Source organism: Verticillium dahliae, genomic scaffold, assembly GCF_000150675.1.
Source record: "Verticillium dahliae VdLs.17 supercont1.41 genomic scaffold, whole genome shotgun sequence".
Classification (NCBI taxonomy): domain Eukaryota; kingdom Fungi; phylum Ascomycota; class Sordariomycetes; order Glomerellales; family Plectosphaerellaceae; genus Verticillium; species Verticillium dahliae.
The window spans coordinates 25,410-41,185 of NW_009276957.1; the positions used below are offsets into that span (position 1 = coordinate 25,410).

General features: G+C 57.0%; 6 protein-coding genes and 1 non-coding gene across 7 annotated transcripts; 2 read left to right on the top strand and 5 right to left on the bottom strand.

Moving 5' to 3' along the window:
* Nucleotides 1-1,053: 1,053 nt before the first annotated feature.
* On the top strand, nucleotides 1,054-2,868 carry VDAG_10483 (uncharacterized protein; the record flags this gene model as incomplete). The annotated part of the gene is made up of 1 exon (XM_009659641.1): nucleotides 1,054-2,868. The coding sequence occupies one exon, from the start codon at nucleotides 1,054-1,056 to the stop codon at nucleotides 2,866-2,868; it is 1,815 nt and encodes a 604-aa protein (XP_009657936.1).
* A 480-nt stretch (nucleotides 2,869-3,348) lies between these two features.
* VDAG_10484 (argonaute) lies at nucleotides 3,349-6,402 on the bottom strand (the record flags this gene model as incomplete). Its single annotated transcript, XM_009659642.1, has 3 exons — nucleotides 3,349-5,836; nucleotides 5,893-6,146; nucleotides 6,202-6,402. The coding sequence occupies 3 exons, from the start codon at nucleotides 6,400-6,402 to the stop codon at nucleotides 3,349-3,351; spliced, it is 2,943 nt and encodes a 980-aa protein (XP_009657937.1).
* A 1,325-nt stretch (nucleotides 6,403-7,727) lies between these two features.
* VDAG_20274 lies at nucleotides 7,728-7,811 on the bottom strand. The gene has a single exon. It is a non-coding gene; the product is annotated as a tRNA-Pro (tRNA).
* Nucleotides 7,812-8,355: 544 nt separating this feature from the next.
* Nucleotides 8,356-9,788, bottom strand: VDAG_10485 (NADH-cytochrome b5 reductase; the record flags this gene model as incomplete). Its single annotated transcript, XM_009659643.1, has 3 exons — nucleotides 8,356-9,336; nucleotides 9,365-9,636; nucleotides 9,704-9,788. The coding sequence occupies 3 exons, from the start codon at nucleotides 9,786-9,788 to the stop codon at nucleotides 8,356-8,358; spliced, it is 1,338 nt and encodes a 445-aa protein (XP_009657938.1).
* Nucleotides 9,789-10,869: 1,081 nt separating this feature from the next.
* VDAG_10486 (cytochrome P450 monooxygenase) lies at nucleotides 10,870-12,575 on the top strand (the record flags this gene model as incomplete). Its single annotated transcript, XM_009659644.1, has 2 exons — nucleotides 10,870-11,002; nucleotides 11,056-12,575. 2 exons carry the CDS (start codon nucleotides 10,870-10,872, stop codon nucleotides 12,573-12,575), a joined length of 1,653 nt encoding a protein of 550 aa, XP_009657939.1.
* Nucleotides 12,576-12,757: 182 nt separating this feature from the next.
* VDAG_10487 (CMP/dCMP deaminase) lies at nucleotides 12,758-13,267 on the bottom strand (the record flags this gene model as incomplete). Its single annotated transcript, XM_009659645.1, has 1 exon — nucleotides 12,758-13,267. One exon carries the CDS (start codon nucleotides 13,265-13,267, stop codon nucleotides 12,758-12,760), a length of 510 nt encoding a protein of 169 aa, XP_009657940.1.
* A 1,308-nt stretch (nucleotides 13,268-14,575) lies between these two features.
* On the bottom strand, nucleotides 14,576-15,573 carry VDAG_10488 (uncharacterized protein; the record flags this gene model as incomplete). Its single annotated transcript, XM_009659646.1, has 3 exons — nucleotides 14,576-15,067; nucleotides 15,132-15,367; nucleotides 15,420-15,573. 3 exons carry the CDS (start codon nucleotides 15,571-15,573, stop codon nucleotides 14,576-14,578), a joined length of 882 nt encoding a protein of 293 aa, XP_009657941.1.
* Nucleotides 15,574-15,776: the final 203 nt, after the last annotated feature.

The following is a 15,776-nucleotide window of genomic DNA, read 5'->3' on the forward strand; positions in this document are numbered from 1 at the left end:
CGAGCAGACCCATAACTTGGTACAGTACATTTTGGCGGCGGTTGCTCCTTCGAGCTCCTTGCCAGGGGAAAAGCCGTGACTGATGACGATTGCATCGAAGGATTCGAGTCCAAGGATTCGGGGTCGACGCAAAAAGTTACGCTCACGCCATAGAACACCAGACCACGACAAATGCGAGCTGTCCTCGTTATCTACTATGGAGCAGTCGAGACATCGGCCGGTCGGAAGCAAGCCGGCCGTTGGCTGAGAGGGTCACGCTCAGACGCAAAACGCTTGTCAGAGGACTGCTTGGGGTACTGTAACTGTCGAGAACAATGCCTCAGTCGCTGTCAAGACAACGGCGATCGGGCAATAAGGTTTGAGTGAAACTAATTTAGCGAAGGGGTAAATCTGAAGCTTTGCGGAACGTTAACCTTAGTAGACGATAGGCGGCTGATACTACATCAGCATTTTGGACAGCAGAGCGGGCAACCGTGTACCGGATTGGCAGCAACGGCCCGCATCAGTATCGTGGAGTACTGGTTCAATCTCCTGGGTCACAAGAGTCTCTCCCTCGTCAACTTGGCCCCCGACAACCTGGTGAGGCGTTGACGTGCCGAGCCGTGGGGCCTAAGATGACGAGCGGCGAAGTGAAATCAACGTCGCGACTGGCGGGGTCAGGGGTTGTAAGCTTTTTGGAGCGACCAAACTTTTTGGAGTGACACGGACAGACCCTGAGTCGGTAGGAGCGATGCTATACGTCATTACTACCTGCCCTGCCCCTCTGCTGCCTGTTTCCGTGCGACTTAGGTAAGCGTCGTACCCCCACTATGTTTCAGCTCGGCAGGGGCCATGCCGTTTGCTGCTGCCGCAGTATCTGCTGCTGCTAGGTAAGTAGCTACTGCCGCTGGCGTAGCTTTTGGAGCTCACGTCGCTGGACGCTGAACCATTCCTTCCTGCCACGATTTTGCATCGTCTTGTCGACCTTCATTCGACCTGATCCAAGAAAGCATCGACAAGCGCATCGCATGCGGGACGAATACTATCCACGACGACCACATTCCACGAGGCACCATGCCCTCAAGCGATAGGGATGAGCCCTCACATACACAGGCGCCTGACGGGCCGGAGCCGTCACTGCCTTGGTCCTCTCACCATCGCAGTATCAGCAAGGCTAATGCGTCACGGGATGAGCATGAGAAACCCTCAAACGCCGTCCCTGGCACCATGAGGAACGCCAGCGACAAGATCCGAAGCCTCGACGGCTTGCGGGGAATCGCATGTCTGCTCGTCTTCAACTACCACTTCCTATGGCCATGGACACCTCTTATCATGCTGGGCTACGGTGCGATGCCGCCTCACTCGCCAGAACCGTACACATCGTGGGCCACACTGCCCATCGTTTGCCTGCTTCATCGCGGCCACCCCATGGTCGCCATCTTCTTTGCCATCTCAGGCTACGTCGTGTGCCGCCATATCCTCCGATCAATCCACGAGCGCCGCATCGAAGCCGCGTACCAAAGCATCGCTTCAGCTGTTTTCCGCCGTGTTTTCCGCCTCTACATCCCACCTACCATCAGCATGTTCATCGTCGCCATGCTCGCTCAGGTCGGTGTTTTCCGCTCAGAGGATGCAGTTTACAAGGGCCGTGACTCGGTCTACATCAACGGCACCGTGACCATGGCCAGCATTCCCACGCTCAAGGCTCCCTGCGCCAACATGACGCACCACGTCATAGGCGCTGACGGCGTCGCTGAGTTCTTGCATCTGCAGAATTCGCTGTACCTTGGCAACCTCACCACCTGGACCGACACAATCTGTCTCAACGTGACCTCCAAGAACGTTGGTCCCTCTACCGTCTACCGCCGTGCCCCCCTCGAGGAGCTCGACGCCCTCAACATCTCCCGCGCCGTCGAGTCTCTGGCCCCCTTCCCCTGGGTGGCCCCTTACTTCAACCCAGCCCCCATCGATCTCACCAACATCACCAACGTCTCTGAGCCCGCCAAATGGGTCCAATTAGGCGGTTCGTGGGAGGAGCACCCTTTCATCCACGACAACATGACCTACGCCATTCAGAACTTCACTCGCGCCTACGCAGAGTGGGCCAACCCCTTCAACTTTGGCCACTACCACCCCCGCTACGATCCCCACACCTTCACCATTCCAATGGAACTTCGCGGCTCAATGTTTGTGTACATGTTCCTTCTCGCCACGGCGGCCTTCAAGCCCAAAGCCCGTCACGCCCTGGCCGCGGTCCTCACAGCCTACTGCCTCCAGATGGGCCGCTGGGACATGGCCACCTTCCTCGGCGGCACCCTGATGTCAGAGCTCGACATACGCGCAGCGGACACCCGCCTTCCATTATCACGACACGCGCAGCAGCACCACAACCACCTACAGCAATCCCCCGGCACCAGACGCGCCCTCCGCTGGCTCGCCGTCCTCGCCTCCCTCTACCTACTCTCCTACCCCGACGCGGCCGCCGAGTACACTCCGGGCTTCCAGTACATGTCCACCTGGGTGCCGCGCTACTACGCGCCCCTCGCCGGCTGGATGGTCTACCAGTCCCTCGGCGCCCTGCTGCTGCTCTGGTGCATCCTGCGCAGCACGCTCCTGCGCCGCCTCCTCGAGTCCCGCCTGCCGCAGTATCTCGGTCGCGTCAGCTTCTCCCTCTACCTCGTCCACGGACCTGTCCTGCACAGCCTCGGGTTCTGGATCATGCCGCGCCTGTTCGACAGGTTCGGCCGCGCCGGCGGTTACGCCATTGGCTACGTCGTGCTGCTGAGTGTTACTCTGTACCTTACGAACCTCTGGCATCGCAAGGTTGACGTCTGGAGCATCGGAGTCGGGAAGAGGGTGGAGCGGGCGTTAGTTGACCACCACAGCTGAGACGTGGACGAGTTAGATATTCTGATAGACCGTTTCTTCTTGCCTTTTTGCGTATGACGCATTTCCATGTAAAGCGATCAAATTTACCACCATTACCATTTCCAAGACACGCTTATTCTGCATCAAACTCGGTTGCATCTTCATGAGCGTGAAAGTCTTCAGATTGAACTACCTCTGTCGTGCTGCCGGCTTCTGCCTCACCGCATCCACCCACTGCATCTCCATCGGTAAAAGATGGCCTATCAAGGGGATCCGTCCCTGTGCAGATTCCTTGTCCACCCGTTCATCTTCCTCTCGCCAGCCCTCTCTGTTATCGTTCCCCGTTCGACTCCTAATAACCATGCTTCCTCTGGGCGGTCATGCATATCGTCGAAACGCCTTCAAATCCCCAGAGTCAGTCGCTCCCAAGGATTCCATCACTAAGGACCTCCGTTCAGGCACCATGTACCTGCTCAATACTTCCCAAAAAGAGAGGTCGCCTCAAATGTACCACATGGTGGACCGGATGAAGTTGCGGTTCACCTCGAGCGCATCGTTTCCACCCATGGGGATCAGCGGAGCCGCCTCGGCGCCGCGTTCAGGTCCACCCATCGAGACCTCATGCATGCCAAAGCCCTGAGCCATCTCCTGGCCCTTGGGTCCGGCCCGGAAACCGTCGCTCGTGGCGACCGACTCGTGAGCGCGAGCACGGCCGGCAGCCAGGTCGGCGTAGTAGACAGCGGGATGCAGTGACACCGGTGTGGTGCTGCGAGCGTACTGATACGAGTGCTGGTAGATCATCTGCTGAAGCTTCTGATGATCCACCTTGGCCTCGTCAATGAGCACATGATAGTGGACAGGGCGGGCGGTGCCTTGGATAGCGCTGTGGGCGCACAGGTAGAAGTCCCATTGGAAAGGATGGCAAACTTCGTTCTCCAGCAGTGTGCCTGGATGGGGGTTGTTGTTCTTGTCTCCCTTGCCCCTTGCGGGGAAGAACCGAATGTGGTGTCGTTTTGTAGCGATAATGACAGTGAACTTGGGCATTTTGTGGCCAAACTTCTCGCGGAAGAAGGCCTTGATGGCTGCAAGCTCAATGTCGATCACCTGGGAAAACTGTCCCTCAGAGACGCCATCCCTGAAGAAATAGATATGGCGTGGGGGATCGGTAGATCCAAGCTTTGTCATCCACAGCCGAACGAGTTTCGTGAGCATTTCGTTAGTGTTGGATGGGGACAGCATCTCGACACGGTAGCCGTTGGTTTGGCACACGGCCGCGTAACGACAAGCGTCCTTGTCCATCGACATGGTCATTGCAGCCATAGAGGGAGAGTTGACGCCCGCACCCGCGTGAGACACGTCCACGCCCATGATCATCGTTGGTTCAGAAAAGAACGGCGGTTGGCCCCTCGGTGCCTTCGCATTTGGGTGAGGAACGCGGCAGGTTGTGCCACCAAGCTTGGCGTTGACCTTCATGGCCACATTTGAGTGATATTGACCTTGATTCTTCTCAACGTGGCGTGAGAGGACCACTTGGGTCAAAACACCAAAGCGGCAGTCGGCAGACTTCTTGACCCTCTCATAATTACCCGAATTAGCGTGGCGGATGATGACGAACAGCATCTGGACTGGCTTGCCAGTCTTTCGACGAATCTCCCCAATGCCGTTTTCTACAGCGTTAGCAGAGTTGGGGTTCCTGGCCTGGGAATCGATGATGACCGGATCGCCTTTGATGATACCACCATGTCCGATGTATGTCTGTCGGAAGGTGGCAGCGAAGGCCGACGCATGTTGCTTCGAGCAAGAGTTTTCGATGATCATGAAGCCCCAGGAATCGAGTGGCATAACGTTCGGGAGCCAAAACTTCTTGCCGCGGAGATCCCAACGACCAGAGGTCTTGGGGTCAATGTTTCCATTGGCAAACTGTATGACAGGATTGGGCAGAAGTCGCCCCTCGGTCCTTGTGAAGTTCTCGTCGAACTTGAGGCCGAATTGCCGAAGGTATGGATCGTTGCTCCAGCCCAACATGTTCTTGGCCTGCATGATGTCCGCCTTGCGCTTGTCGGGGCGAGTGACAGCCCCCTTGATCATGTTCGCAGTTTCGTCTCCAAGCAGTTTGTATGGGTACCGCTGCATTGGTGCAATGGTACAAGCATCGACGGGAAACAAGCCTGCCTTGGCCGTGAGAACCATCGGCCAGTTCGGGTACTGGGTTCTGAAGTTGTACCTGGCGACGAAGTAATCGTAAAGTGAGATTTCCTTGCCATCCTTGTCATTGATTTTGACATTCTTAGGTGTGGCACCTTCAGCGCCATACTTCTCAGCAAACTCGAACGCCATGATGGCATAGTCTATGGTGTTCTGCTCCTTTCCACGATGCTGAACGCGGAAGCGCAGCTTGGACAGGCGACGCAGATGCCTGAACCCTTCAGACATGCCGTACATTTTGTTCCCGTCAGTGCTGCGGCGCTCCACGGGCCTCATCTCGTTTGCCAAGGTGTTCAAGTCCTTTCCGCGGAACTGGGGCACAACAGACCAGAGGTAGTTCTTGATGAACGTCGCCATGTTCTGCCCGCCAACCCAAAAGGCGGTGTTGGCCACGTCGACGTTGAGGCCGATTCCGCGGCCGCTCTGGTTCATGCGAAGCGAGGCGTAAACGCCCTTGATGAGTTCCACGACATCGCTGATTGGGAACACCATAGCCTTGGAAGGCTGGCGGGCGTAGAAGTTCCGCTTGATCTGAAGGAGGTGCTCTGACGGGAATTGGCGAACGACATGGTCGAGAAAGTTCATGCACTCGAGCACCTTGTTGCTCCAGTCCGTTTTGCCGCTGAGATAGGCATCCAGATGGGAGAGATCGATCTGCGCCGTCTGTCGAATGATGAAATAGAAAGTGTTGTCACGGCGGGGCTTCCCGTCAGCACGGGGCGGAAGGTGGCTGTCGAGGTCGACAGTGATGCGTTCTTCGCCGCGTTCGATCGGGCAAGCGCCCCTGTAATCGATTAGCATTGTCTGACAGAGACGCTGTGGATAAGGATTAGAAAATACCAGGCCAACTTCCGTCCATCGCACAGCCACCGCGTCTTGTATCGTTCCAGGCGTTTGCGGACGTCTGGGTGCGCCCAGCACTTCTTGAAGACGGGACCCTGCTTGAGGGGAATGGGTGAGATGCTGATGTCGAACTGGTAAATCCGACAATCGGTGGACCACGAGGCAACCTTGAACTGGTTGATCTCGAGAGGGACAGGCGTGCCGGTCTTGTTGAAGCCAGGGCGTTTAGCAAACGGCTGAAATCCTGGATTCTGAAAGGATGATCAGCTACGCGTTAGGGAGGAAGTTCGATCAGAGCAAGCGTACTTTGAGGCGCTCAGCGCTCATGTAGGCCTCGGGAGGGAGGTCCAGACGGGTGTTTCCCCGGTCCTGCTCAGGCTTCACAGCTGGCTTGGCAGGGTCATAACCAAGGGTAGGCGGGAAGTTCGGCTTCCCCGACTGTGGTCCCGAGCGAGACCGCTGAGGCGAGCTGCCCTTCTTGGGGCTGCTCCTTTGCGAGCTGCTCATTGTAATGAGAAGCAGTTCTTGCGTGGATCGCGTTGTGGTTGCTGCACTGGAAATTGGATGGTTGATTCTGATCGACTTCTAATTGTGAAGGTATGGTTAGTATGTGAATGGTAGGTCGCGCTGCGATGGAGATTTTGACGACGAGGGGAGCAGGAGGGCAGCAGGGAGCGTGGGGAGATGAAGCAAGTCAGGCGGGCATGGGAGAAAGATTGATATCAAGTGGAAGCGTAGCAGTAACAAGCAGAGACGCCAGAAATTCCCCTCTCGATCAACGTACCTTGCTTGGATGGTTTGGGAGATATGGAGGGAAGCTAAAGAGCTGGAGGCTGAAGATGGATGGATAGAGTGGAAGGTGGGTTGATGGGTGAGAGTTGGTTGCGGGGTGGGAATTGGAGGAAAGGATCAGGTTTAGGTGCCTGTGGGAGGAATTAAATAGGTGCCTTGGGTGCGGCCCGCGTGCCTGCATCAACAAAAGTTGTGTGTGAATCACAAAGCTACAAGCAGGAGCAGGCATGGGAGGGCCTGAGGGAAGGAGATGGCCCTTAGGCAGGCAGGAGGATAGGCAGGCAGGAGGTTTCCTGAGTCTTGGAAACACGACGTTCTAAGAGTTGACGGTATTTTGAAGCTTCAGGGGAACATTGTGAGACGCACCTCGCTTGACGAAAAGCGACGAAGAAGCTTATCGGTCTCTTCTTTGGGAGCTTGTCAATCGAAGAGTATCACTTTTGGCGAAGAATGGGGATGGAGTAGTTAGTTCTATATGAGAAGCGACGAAATGAACATGGTGCCTCGCCATTGAAAATGACTACAGAAGTGGCCCCTCAAACTGCGTCACGTTTGCCTCAGTATTAGACCAACTCAAAGAGCAACTCTCCGGACGAAGTGAGTGAATCAGGGCTCTGGCGACTGTTTGGTGGATGGATTATTCTGAAGGTTTGGGGGAACTCTCATGTCTTCGTCAAACCAACAGGATCAATTCCTTCGTTACTCTGACGGATGAGTGTCGGCTACTAAAGGAGGATCACGTCGTGATCTGCTGGCACACATGACACGAGTTGCAGTGGCTTGACAAACCCAAAGCTCCCAATTGGAGTGTCAGAAAAAAGCCCAAGCCGCATGTGCCGTCGGATTCTTTTCTTCTTTGTGTTGCCATTGTTTCCTGTTATCGCCAACTTGCAAGGGCGATCGCGCTGGGCTATGGATTGTTTCGGTCATCCCCAAACCCATGCTTCTTAACACAAGTGTGAAGGTCTCCGTTGGGTCTGTCAACTCGATCTCCCTGCGAATCAACACGGTGCTAGACACACACCCTGACCAAAACTTTGGGGCGTCACCGGGGATTGAACCCGGGACCTCTTGCAAGTTTGAGGTATCCCAAAGCAAGAATCATACCTCTAGACCATGACGCCGATCGTCTGCTGGAATAGATACAACGGCCATAGTTCGTCTCCTCCAGTGCCAGGTACTGATGAAGTCCGCGGCACGAAAGCATTCAAAGCTTGTCTTTGCGGTCAAGTCTACAGAGTTCTGGTGGCGATATCCTGATGTGCTGTGTGGATCCCCAGGGAGCCATTTAGCCGATGCCGGTTTTAGCTAGAGCTTCGACGGCAGCTAAACCTTCAACACCATGTTCCAGAGCCGATGCAACGGCAGGGATAGCGACAACAAAGTCTGGTTCAGTTGAAACAAACACAAGGGAGCGTTTTGTATATCAGGCAAACTGCAAATCAAGCCTGTCCCTGTCTTCTAGGCCACCAAACAACTAGTGGAAGAGGTGCCATCTAAGAAAAGGATAGCAACCCAACGTGGGATCTCGTTACTGCGTAAATTGTGGTATTATACATTCGACCGCTTGGACAGCGATCCGTCCATCGTTCCGTACGGCTTGTTTGTAGGACTCCACTGCTGATTTCACTTACACCTCCTCTCTCGGGCTTCAGACTTCTCTGCCATCTAGAAGCAAAACACCTGATCGGTCATGTTAGCCGACGCCCCCGGCTTCTCGAACCCGAGCTCGACAAGTGCCGCCTTCGCAGCAGTCACCATGCCGGGCGGCCCACACAGCATAATCTTGGTATCCGGCGCCGGCGCCGGCAGCCGCTCCCGTATGACGTCCTTGGTCACAAAGCCGGTGCCGTACTGCCAGCCGTCCTCGGCCTCATCGACGAGGTAGTGCAGCTTCAGGTTGGCCGGGTAGCGGCGCGCAAAGGCTTCAAGCTCGCGACGCAGCAGGATATCGCCCTCGGAGCGGTTCGCGTAGACGAGGCTGATCTCGGTCGTGTCGCTGTCGTCCTCGCACACGGCGCGCACGAGCTGGAACATGGGCGTGATGCCCGTGCCGCCGGCGACCATGCCGATCCTGCGGCACATGCCGCGGCGGTAGCGCATAGCGCCCTTGGGCCCGCGGAAGAGGACCTCGTCGCCGACCTGCAGGTGAGCGAGGTAGCGGCCCGTCAGCGCGCCGTCGGGGTAGCACCGCACAACGAGCTCGAGGGTGCCGAGGTCGGCATTGTTCGATGTGGGTGTGTAGGACCGCGAGACGACCTTGCCATCAATCTCGGCCTTGATGGCGACGTGCTGGCCAATAGGCAGGCCGAGGACCGTTGTGTTGGTTGGCAGGGCAAAGGCGAGGCGGTAGACGGAGGGTGCGAGGAGCTCCTTGGCGACGAGTGGCAGGGGCGCGTAGTTGGTTGAGTCGAGCCAGCCGCGCTGGAGGAGGGGGTTTGGTTTGGCGATTCTGGGAATCTTCTTGTGCGGCGCATAACGCAGGAAACCGGCCTCCTCGAAGTGAAGGAGGGCAGCGAGCTTCTTGCTGACGACGGCGCCGGCGACGGCGAAAACGGCTGTGGCCACGGCAAAGCCCTCGATGAAGCCCAGTTCTGTCGGGCGGCGGGGACGGAGCAGTAGCGCACTAGGGACAATGAGTTCGGAGGCCTGGTACGCCATAGCTGCTCCCAGTGACAGTGATAGCAAAAGCGCCGGCGGTCTTGGATGTCAGGCTCCGGGCTGAGCTAGCCGTAGGTAGGGCAGCCTTGGCCTTGAGGATGACGGGCTTGGGGGCATTTCGTGTGGGCATGCCCTTGTATTTGCCAAGGTGGTACTCAGCCATGATCTCAAAGGCATCTTCAGAATGGCCTGCGTTATCGAACTCTACCGTGGCATCCTGACCAGCAGCGTCAATGAGCACATCTGCGCCGCCAGGATGGTCGTGGATGTACTTGGTGACATCGTAGACTAGGGGGTCTGTCAGTGCCCATAGACTTGACCTAGAGATGTAAAGCCAGCAAGGGGTAACACATACCTTGACCTTGGATAATCATCCAGCAATCATCGCGGGTGTTGTGAGCAGCGACCTCTTTGGCCGTAAACTCTCGGACATCTGCCATATTGGATATTTGCAAGTCAACAGGGACAGATGACGTTGAGATGTGCCACCTCGCTCGCCATGTCCCACGTCCGATCATATACAAACTCGCATCTTCACATAATGGGCCACCAAAAAAAGTCGCCGTCGCTTCCAAGGGTAGGCCAATGGTCCATGTCGAAGAACAACCCCCCTTCTATTGAGCGTGCCGAGGTTCGTAGTCAAAAGTGGCCACGCTTGGCCAAGCTTGACTCGGCCGAAATGCAGATCATGCCCCCCCTACCCAGTAATACAAGCCTTGGGACTCGCGAAACGGAACCTCCGTAGCGTTACCATCGGCCCTTACCGGGCGGCCGATGGGACTCAATCTCCGACAGGGTCTCAAGGTTTCGGGAGCAAGCCGAGGCGCCGGATCGCACGGCCAGCCGTTGCCGTTGCTTCCAGGGTTCTCAACAAAACTATCAGGGGGGGCAAGGTGAAGAAATTTGCGCTGTGGAATCAGTTCGATGATGAAAGGATGGGTGACATTCGTTCCCAGTGGTTGCACCAAAGGGTATGGGTGGAGCGGCCCGTTTGATGCTGGGTCCCGCCGATCGCCAACTGCCGTGCCTGCGTGCCAAACATGGTTTCGACGTGGCCTTCGATGGGGCCTTCTCATGCGCTAGACAACGGTCCGTCGCCACCATCCTCGCGCCGTTTGATTTCACTGCATCCTGAGAGAACTCGCCGAAGGTGGGATGCCGTCCACTGCAGGTTGAGATGCCTCGGCTTGTCGCCATGGGGCTGTTGATTGCAGATATTGCGTGGAGCTTCCAAAGGATCCAAAGGAACAGCTGAGGTAGGTGGTTCCTACCCAAGGTAGGTACCTAGGTGGTTCCTACCCAAGGTAGGTACCTAGGTGGTTCCTACCCAAGGTAGGTACCTAGGTGGTTCCTACCCAAGGTAGGTACCTAGGTGGTTCCTACCGAGGACCACGAGGGGCAGTACCACGAGGGGCTGTACCATGAGGAGGCAGGTATATCACCGGAACAACTTCCTGTCATTGCGGTCAGGCATCAGCGGCTGTCTGCATCCCAAGCTCTTGCGAATACCTACATTTCATCATGGCGACGAAAACATTCTATCTCTTGGGCGAGGACCCTTCCACCAGTCAGGAGATTGAGGTTTCCAGCTCGCTGGATGAGCAGGGCCTCCAGCATCTCGTCGCATCACACTTTGCCATCGTCGATCCAAATGGTAATCAAGAAGAGCAACCCCTACTACCGAGGGATCTTCACTGACTTTGCTAGGCATTGGCTTTGTTTCCGACAGCGTGGCGCTCACAGCCATGGCCGACATCCTCGCTGCGGAAGGGCTCATCGCCATGACCATCGACGGCAAGGCTGTGCGAGAAGTGCCTGGTCCCAAGGGCCTGCCCTTCATCGGCAACTACTTCGAGGTCTACCCCGACCATCTGGGTAACCACCAGCGGCTGTTCGAGAAGTATGGTCCGCTCGTCAAGACGACCAACCTCGGAAGCACAATCTACCAGACCAACGACCCTACCCTTGCCAATATTGTCTTCAGCGAGACCGACTTTTTCTCGAAGCGCATCATCGACGGCCACCCGCTGCAGCCCATCAAGAACAAGGAGGCCGGCGTCTTCCTCGGCGACACGGACACGGAGGAGTGGAAGGTCGCGCACAAGTTCCTGCCGCCAGCCCTTGGCCCCAAGGCCGTACGTCACTATGCGCCAACGATGCAGAAGACAGTCGAAGATGCCTTCAAGGTCTTTGACGAGCTCGACGACCGCGACGAGGCCTGGAACGTCTACCCCTACATGCTCAAGCTCGGCTCTCAGGCCGTCGGCAAGCTGGTCCTCGGCATGGACTTCCAGCACTTTGCTGCCGTCGACGCGCCGCCCCACGAGATGGTGATGCGCATCGCCCAGTCGCTCGAGCTCAACAAGAAGATCACCTCCATGGGCAGCTGGTACCGCAACCTGCCCTTTGGCGACCCGCAGCGCCTGCGTGATGCGCGCCGTCGTATCGAGGCCATGATGCGCGAGTCGGTCGCCAACGCCGCCAAGGGCACCGAGGACCTCGAGCTTCAGGAGGCCGCGCTGCAGGCGGAGAACATGGTCGATTACGTGCTGCGCGCCAAGGACGCCAAGGGCAACAAGCTACCGGTCGAACGCATCATGGAGCCGCTCGTCGTCGCGACAGGTGCTGGCTTTACGACGACGAGCTCTCTGTTGTCGTGGCTTCTCTACGGCCTCGTCGTGTACCCGGGCATGCAGGAGCGGCTGCTACAGGAGCTCGTCGACCACCGCTTCTCCGACGACACGCAGGTCACGGCCGACCTCACGAACAAGCTTACGTTCCTCGACAAGTACATCAAGGAGACGCAGCGCCGCCACAACCCTTCCTATCAGCCGGCGCGCACAGCTTCGGTAGACATGATTCTGCCGGGCGGCTACAAGCTGCCGCGGGATGCCATCGTCATCCCGGCCATCCACCATATCCACAACAACACCAAGATCTGGGACAACCCGACGCTCTTCGACCCAGACCGCTGGGACACGGATCGCGTCAAGAACCGGCCCAACGCCTCGTATGTCCCTTTCGCCGCGGGACCACGCATGTGCATCGGCTTCAGTTTTGCGCTGCAGGAGGTCAAGGTGTTCCTGCCGAAGCTGCTGTGGCGGTACAAATTTACGCTGGCACAAGACGGGCCGGTGGACTATGACCCCATGTTCCAGCTCATCCGGCCGAACAACCTCTACGTGCGCGCGGAGAGGCGGGTCAAGTGGCCGCCCAAGACAGAGTAGAGCGTGTCTTTGATTTGGTGTAGTGATACCCAGGATGGCAGACGATGGCTGACTTGTAATCTACTATGAGGAGTTTATGCAGCGAAACGTCTTGTTGTGAAACCATTCATGAAGTGCTATAGTTCAAACCTAGCGAAGAATTTGAATTGTCAGACTAGAAGCTCCGATGAAGCTCGCGAAGCCTACTGTCCGCTTCTCGCCAGCCAATGCCGACGCTGCAACTCCTTCACCTCGTCAACCAGCCCATCAATCGGCCCCTCTATGGGAATGCGCGGCGCGACATCAGCGATGCCAAGATTCGCGACCTGGGGCGTCGGGGCACCAAACTCGGCCAGCCAGGCCCTGTACTGGTTGGTCGACGAGACGAAGACGATCTTGCCGAGGCCGCAGTAGGCGTGGGCCAGGGTGCACATGGCGCAGTGCTCGCCCGAGGTGTAGACGACGGAGGCGGCGCGCTCGTCGGCGCCGAGGTTCTGCTGCGCCCAGCGCGCGAGCTCAATCTCGGGATGGTATGTCGAGTCGGGCTTGCCGTCACCGTGTCGGCCTGTCACGGTGCGGTTGCGGTCTTGGTGCAGGATCTGGCCTGACGAGGAGACGAGGACGGAGCCGAAGGGGGCGTCGCCGGCGAGGAGGGACTCCTCGGCGAGCTTGATGGCGAGGCGCAAGAACTCGGCGTCTGGTCTGTCTGCCATGGTACAAATGGTGAGAAGGCGGTATGGTTGTGAGTGGGAGGAGGATTGGAAATCACGGATATGAGGCGGGCAGCGTTGGAGCTACCCCACTAAGCACCCCGCGCCTCCTATTTCTGCTTACAATTCAACCATGACCCAAATAGACCTGATGCTGTGTGGGGGACTGGGATATCTTTATATTTGTTTCCGAGCACATGTCGTTATTTGCAGCTGACATGACGCCAATCACTAGTATCATTTGTCATGCAATCGCAGACGGCACATGTGCAACACCCAACGTTTACCAAGGTGATCTGTCTGGAAAGGGGCTTCAACAGGTTCAACTAGATCATCGCAGAAACCCTCTTCGTGAATCGCTCTCTGCGGCAGGAAAAATTACAAGAAATATCCGAACAAATCCCATCGCTAAAACGGATTCAAAGCACCCGATGGCCAACGGTGACCATAGCCAGGACTGCTAGTGTCATTGAAATCACCCAACTTCGACACTGCGTCCACCCTTCATGTTGCGCCCCTTTCTCCCAAACTGCCTGCACTGCGAGTAGGACATACTGCTGAAAACCCTGCAGCTTCATGAATGCATTGCAAACTGACACTGAATAATTGAGATCGAATGCATGTGTGGGACTTTACCCCCGGCTCTCTTGTACGGTACAAGGCAGCCGGGGGCTCGTGTTATCGCTCAATAGTTCGTGGTCGTCCCCTTTGACGAGCGTGATAAAGTTCGTATGATTCTTGCCTCCTTCTCAATGCGACTGCATATCGAGCCCACGGCCACTTGTTGGGAAGGTGCGCCTTGGCAAACGCCCAGTAGTATCGGAGTCGTGCGCAGGTGATGCACCGGTCGTCCACCAGCACGTACGCGATCTTGCGGCGGTCGAGAAAGTGTGGAAGCAGTCCTTGTCGGCGATGGCGCGGGCACACGACGCCTTTCTTCGGTCTTGTGCCGAGGGGGGAGAAGCAGCGTCTGCAAAGTTCAACTTCGATCTTCCAGTAACAGCCCCATACGCACATGATGCGCTTGCGGTGCAGGTCGAGATCAACGGCATGGATGAGAGCCGAACAGAAGAAATCAGTGGCGTGGACGTATTATAGGGCGCGATGGCATGGCGTCTTGTTGAGATCCTCAGGGTTCCACTCGTGTTCAACGTCAAAATACATGTCAGCGATTCTCCGGAACCATGGCACCACGGATAAGGTTTGGCTCCGCGGTATAAAATCAGACCCAACTCCAATGCTATGCAGACAACATTTACATCCGTTTGCGCCCCTCCTACTATCACAAGGTGCGACTTTCTATGCCGCTCTTCACCCCTCGATGACCACTCCCCATCGGCCGCCGAGCCCCTTTTCCTTGACGGCCTCAGTGTACCTGCCCGTCGCGAGCTTGCGCATGAGCAGCGTATCCTGTGCGTTCTTCAGCCTCTTGCCACCGCCTTCGAGAAGGTACGTTTCCAGCCAGGCCTCTTCGTCCGCATCGAGCGACAGCCCGACGAGTTCAATGGCGCGGCGCGCCGTGTCATCGCCTGCTTGCGCATCAAGCACGCTCGACACGAGACGGCGGAAGAGCTGCTCGCGCACGGCGGCAGGATGGGTGCGCGAGAACGCCAGGGCCTCCGTGACGCTCGCGAGGGCGAGGGCGTTGAAAAGCAACTCGAGCGCGTCGTGCGTCTTGAGCACAGGCTGCACCGTGTGGAAGTAGGCGAGCGCGAGCGTGGGGTTGTTCCGTGCGAACGTCGTCACAATCTCGTCGGCAAAGTCTGGGGTCAGCGAGGGGTGCGTGACGTGCTCGAGGGCGCGCTGTCCGAGGTTGTCAGTCGGGGCTTGCTCGCCTCCCTGGGGGGCTTCTGTCTGTTCATCGTACCTCGAACTTGTGGTGGTCTAGAAGCCAGAGGCCCTTCATGAAGATCTGGTAGTTCTTCGGCACACCGGAAGCGTTCGCGAAGCGTGTTGAGAACTGCGCGCGGTTGTCGTGGCCGTCGGTGTCGAGGAGCAGGTAGTAGAAGATGGACAAGCGGTGGTGCGTTGAGATGTCGGCTTCACAGAGCGTCTTGTGTAGGTTTCGCAGCGCAGTGTCATTTTTCGGAGGATAACTCTTCGCTGAAACTTGTTAGACGGGTTGCGCGACACATTCTTTTGCATGCTCAAGTACCTTTGGACAGGCCCAGGGCATTCAAAACGCGGTCAATGAAGAGAACACCGTCAGAACCCTTGCGGAACGTCTCAATCTCCTGGAGGGCCTGCTTGTTATAGGGGTTTCCTACAGGAGACCCGAAGACCTCGTCAAAGTTGGCGTAGTCAAGCATGGCTGCGGCGAAAGGGAGGATGGCCAATGGCTACTGGCGACGTCGCGACAGAATCGTCTATGGGTGTTGAGGTGCAGACCAAAGCTCCCCACTCTCCGTAGCTCAATCCCTTCGCGAATTCACGTGATGACGTAAAGTGGCTCGTGCCGAAGCAGTGGCTTCTTGTGGCTTGTTTGTTTACAATCGCCCGCCTAATCTGGTGG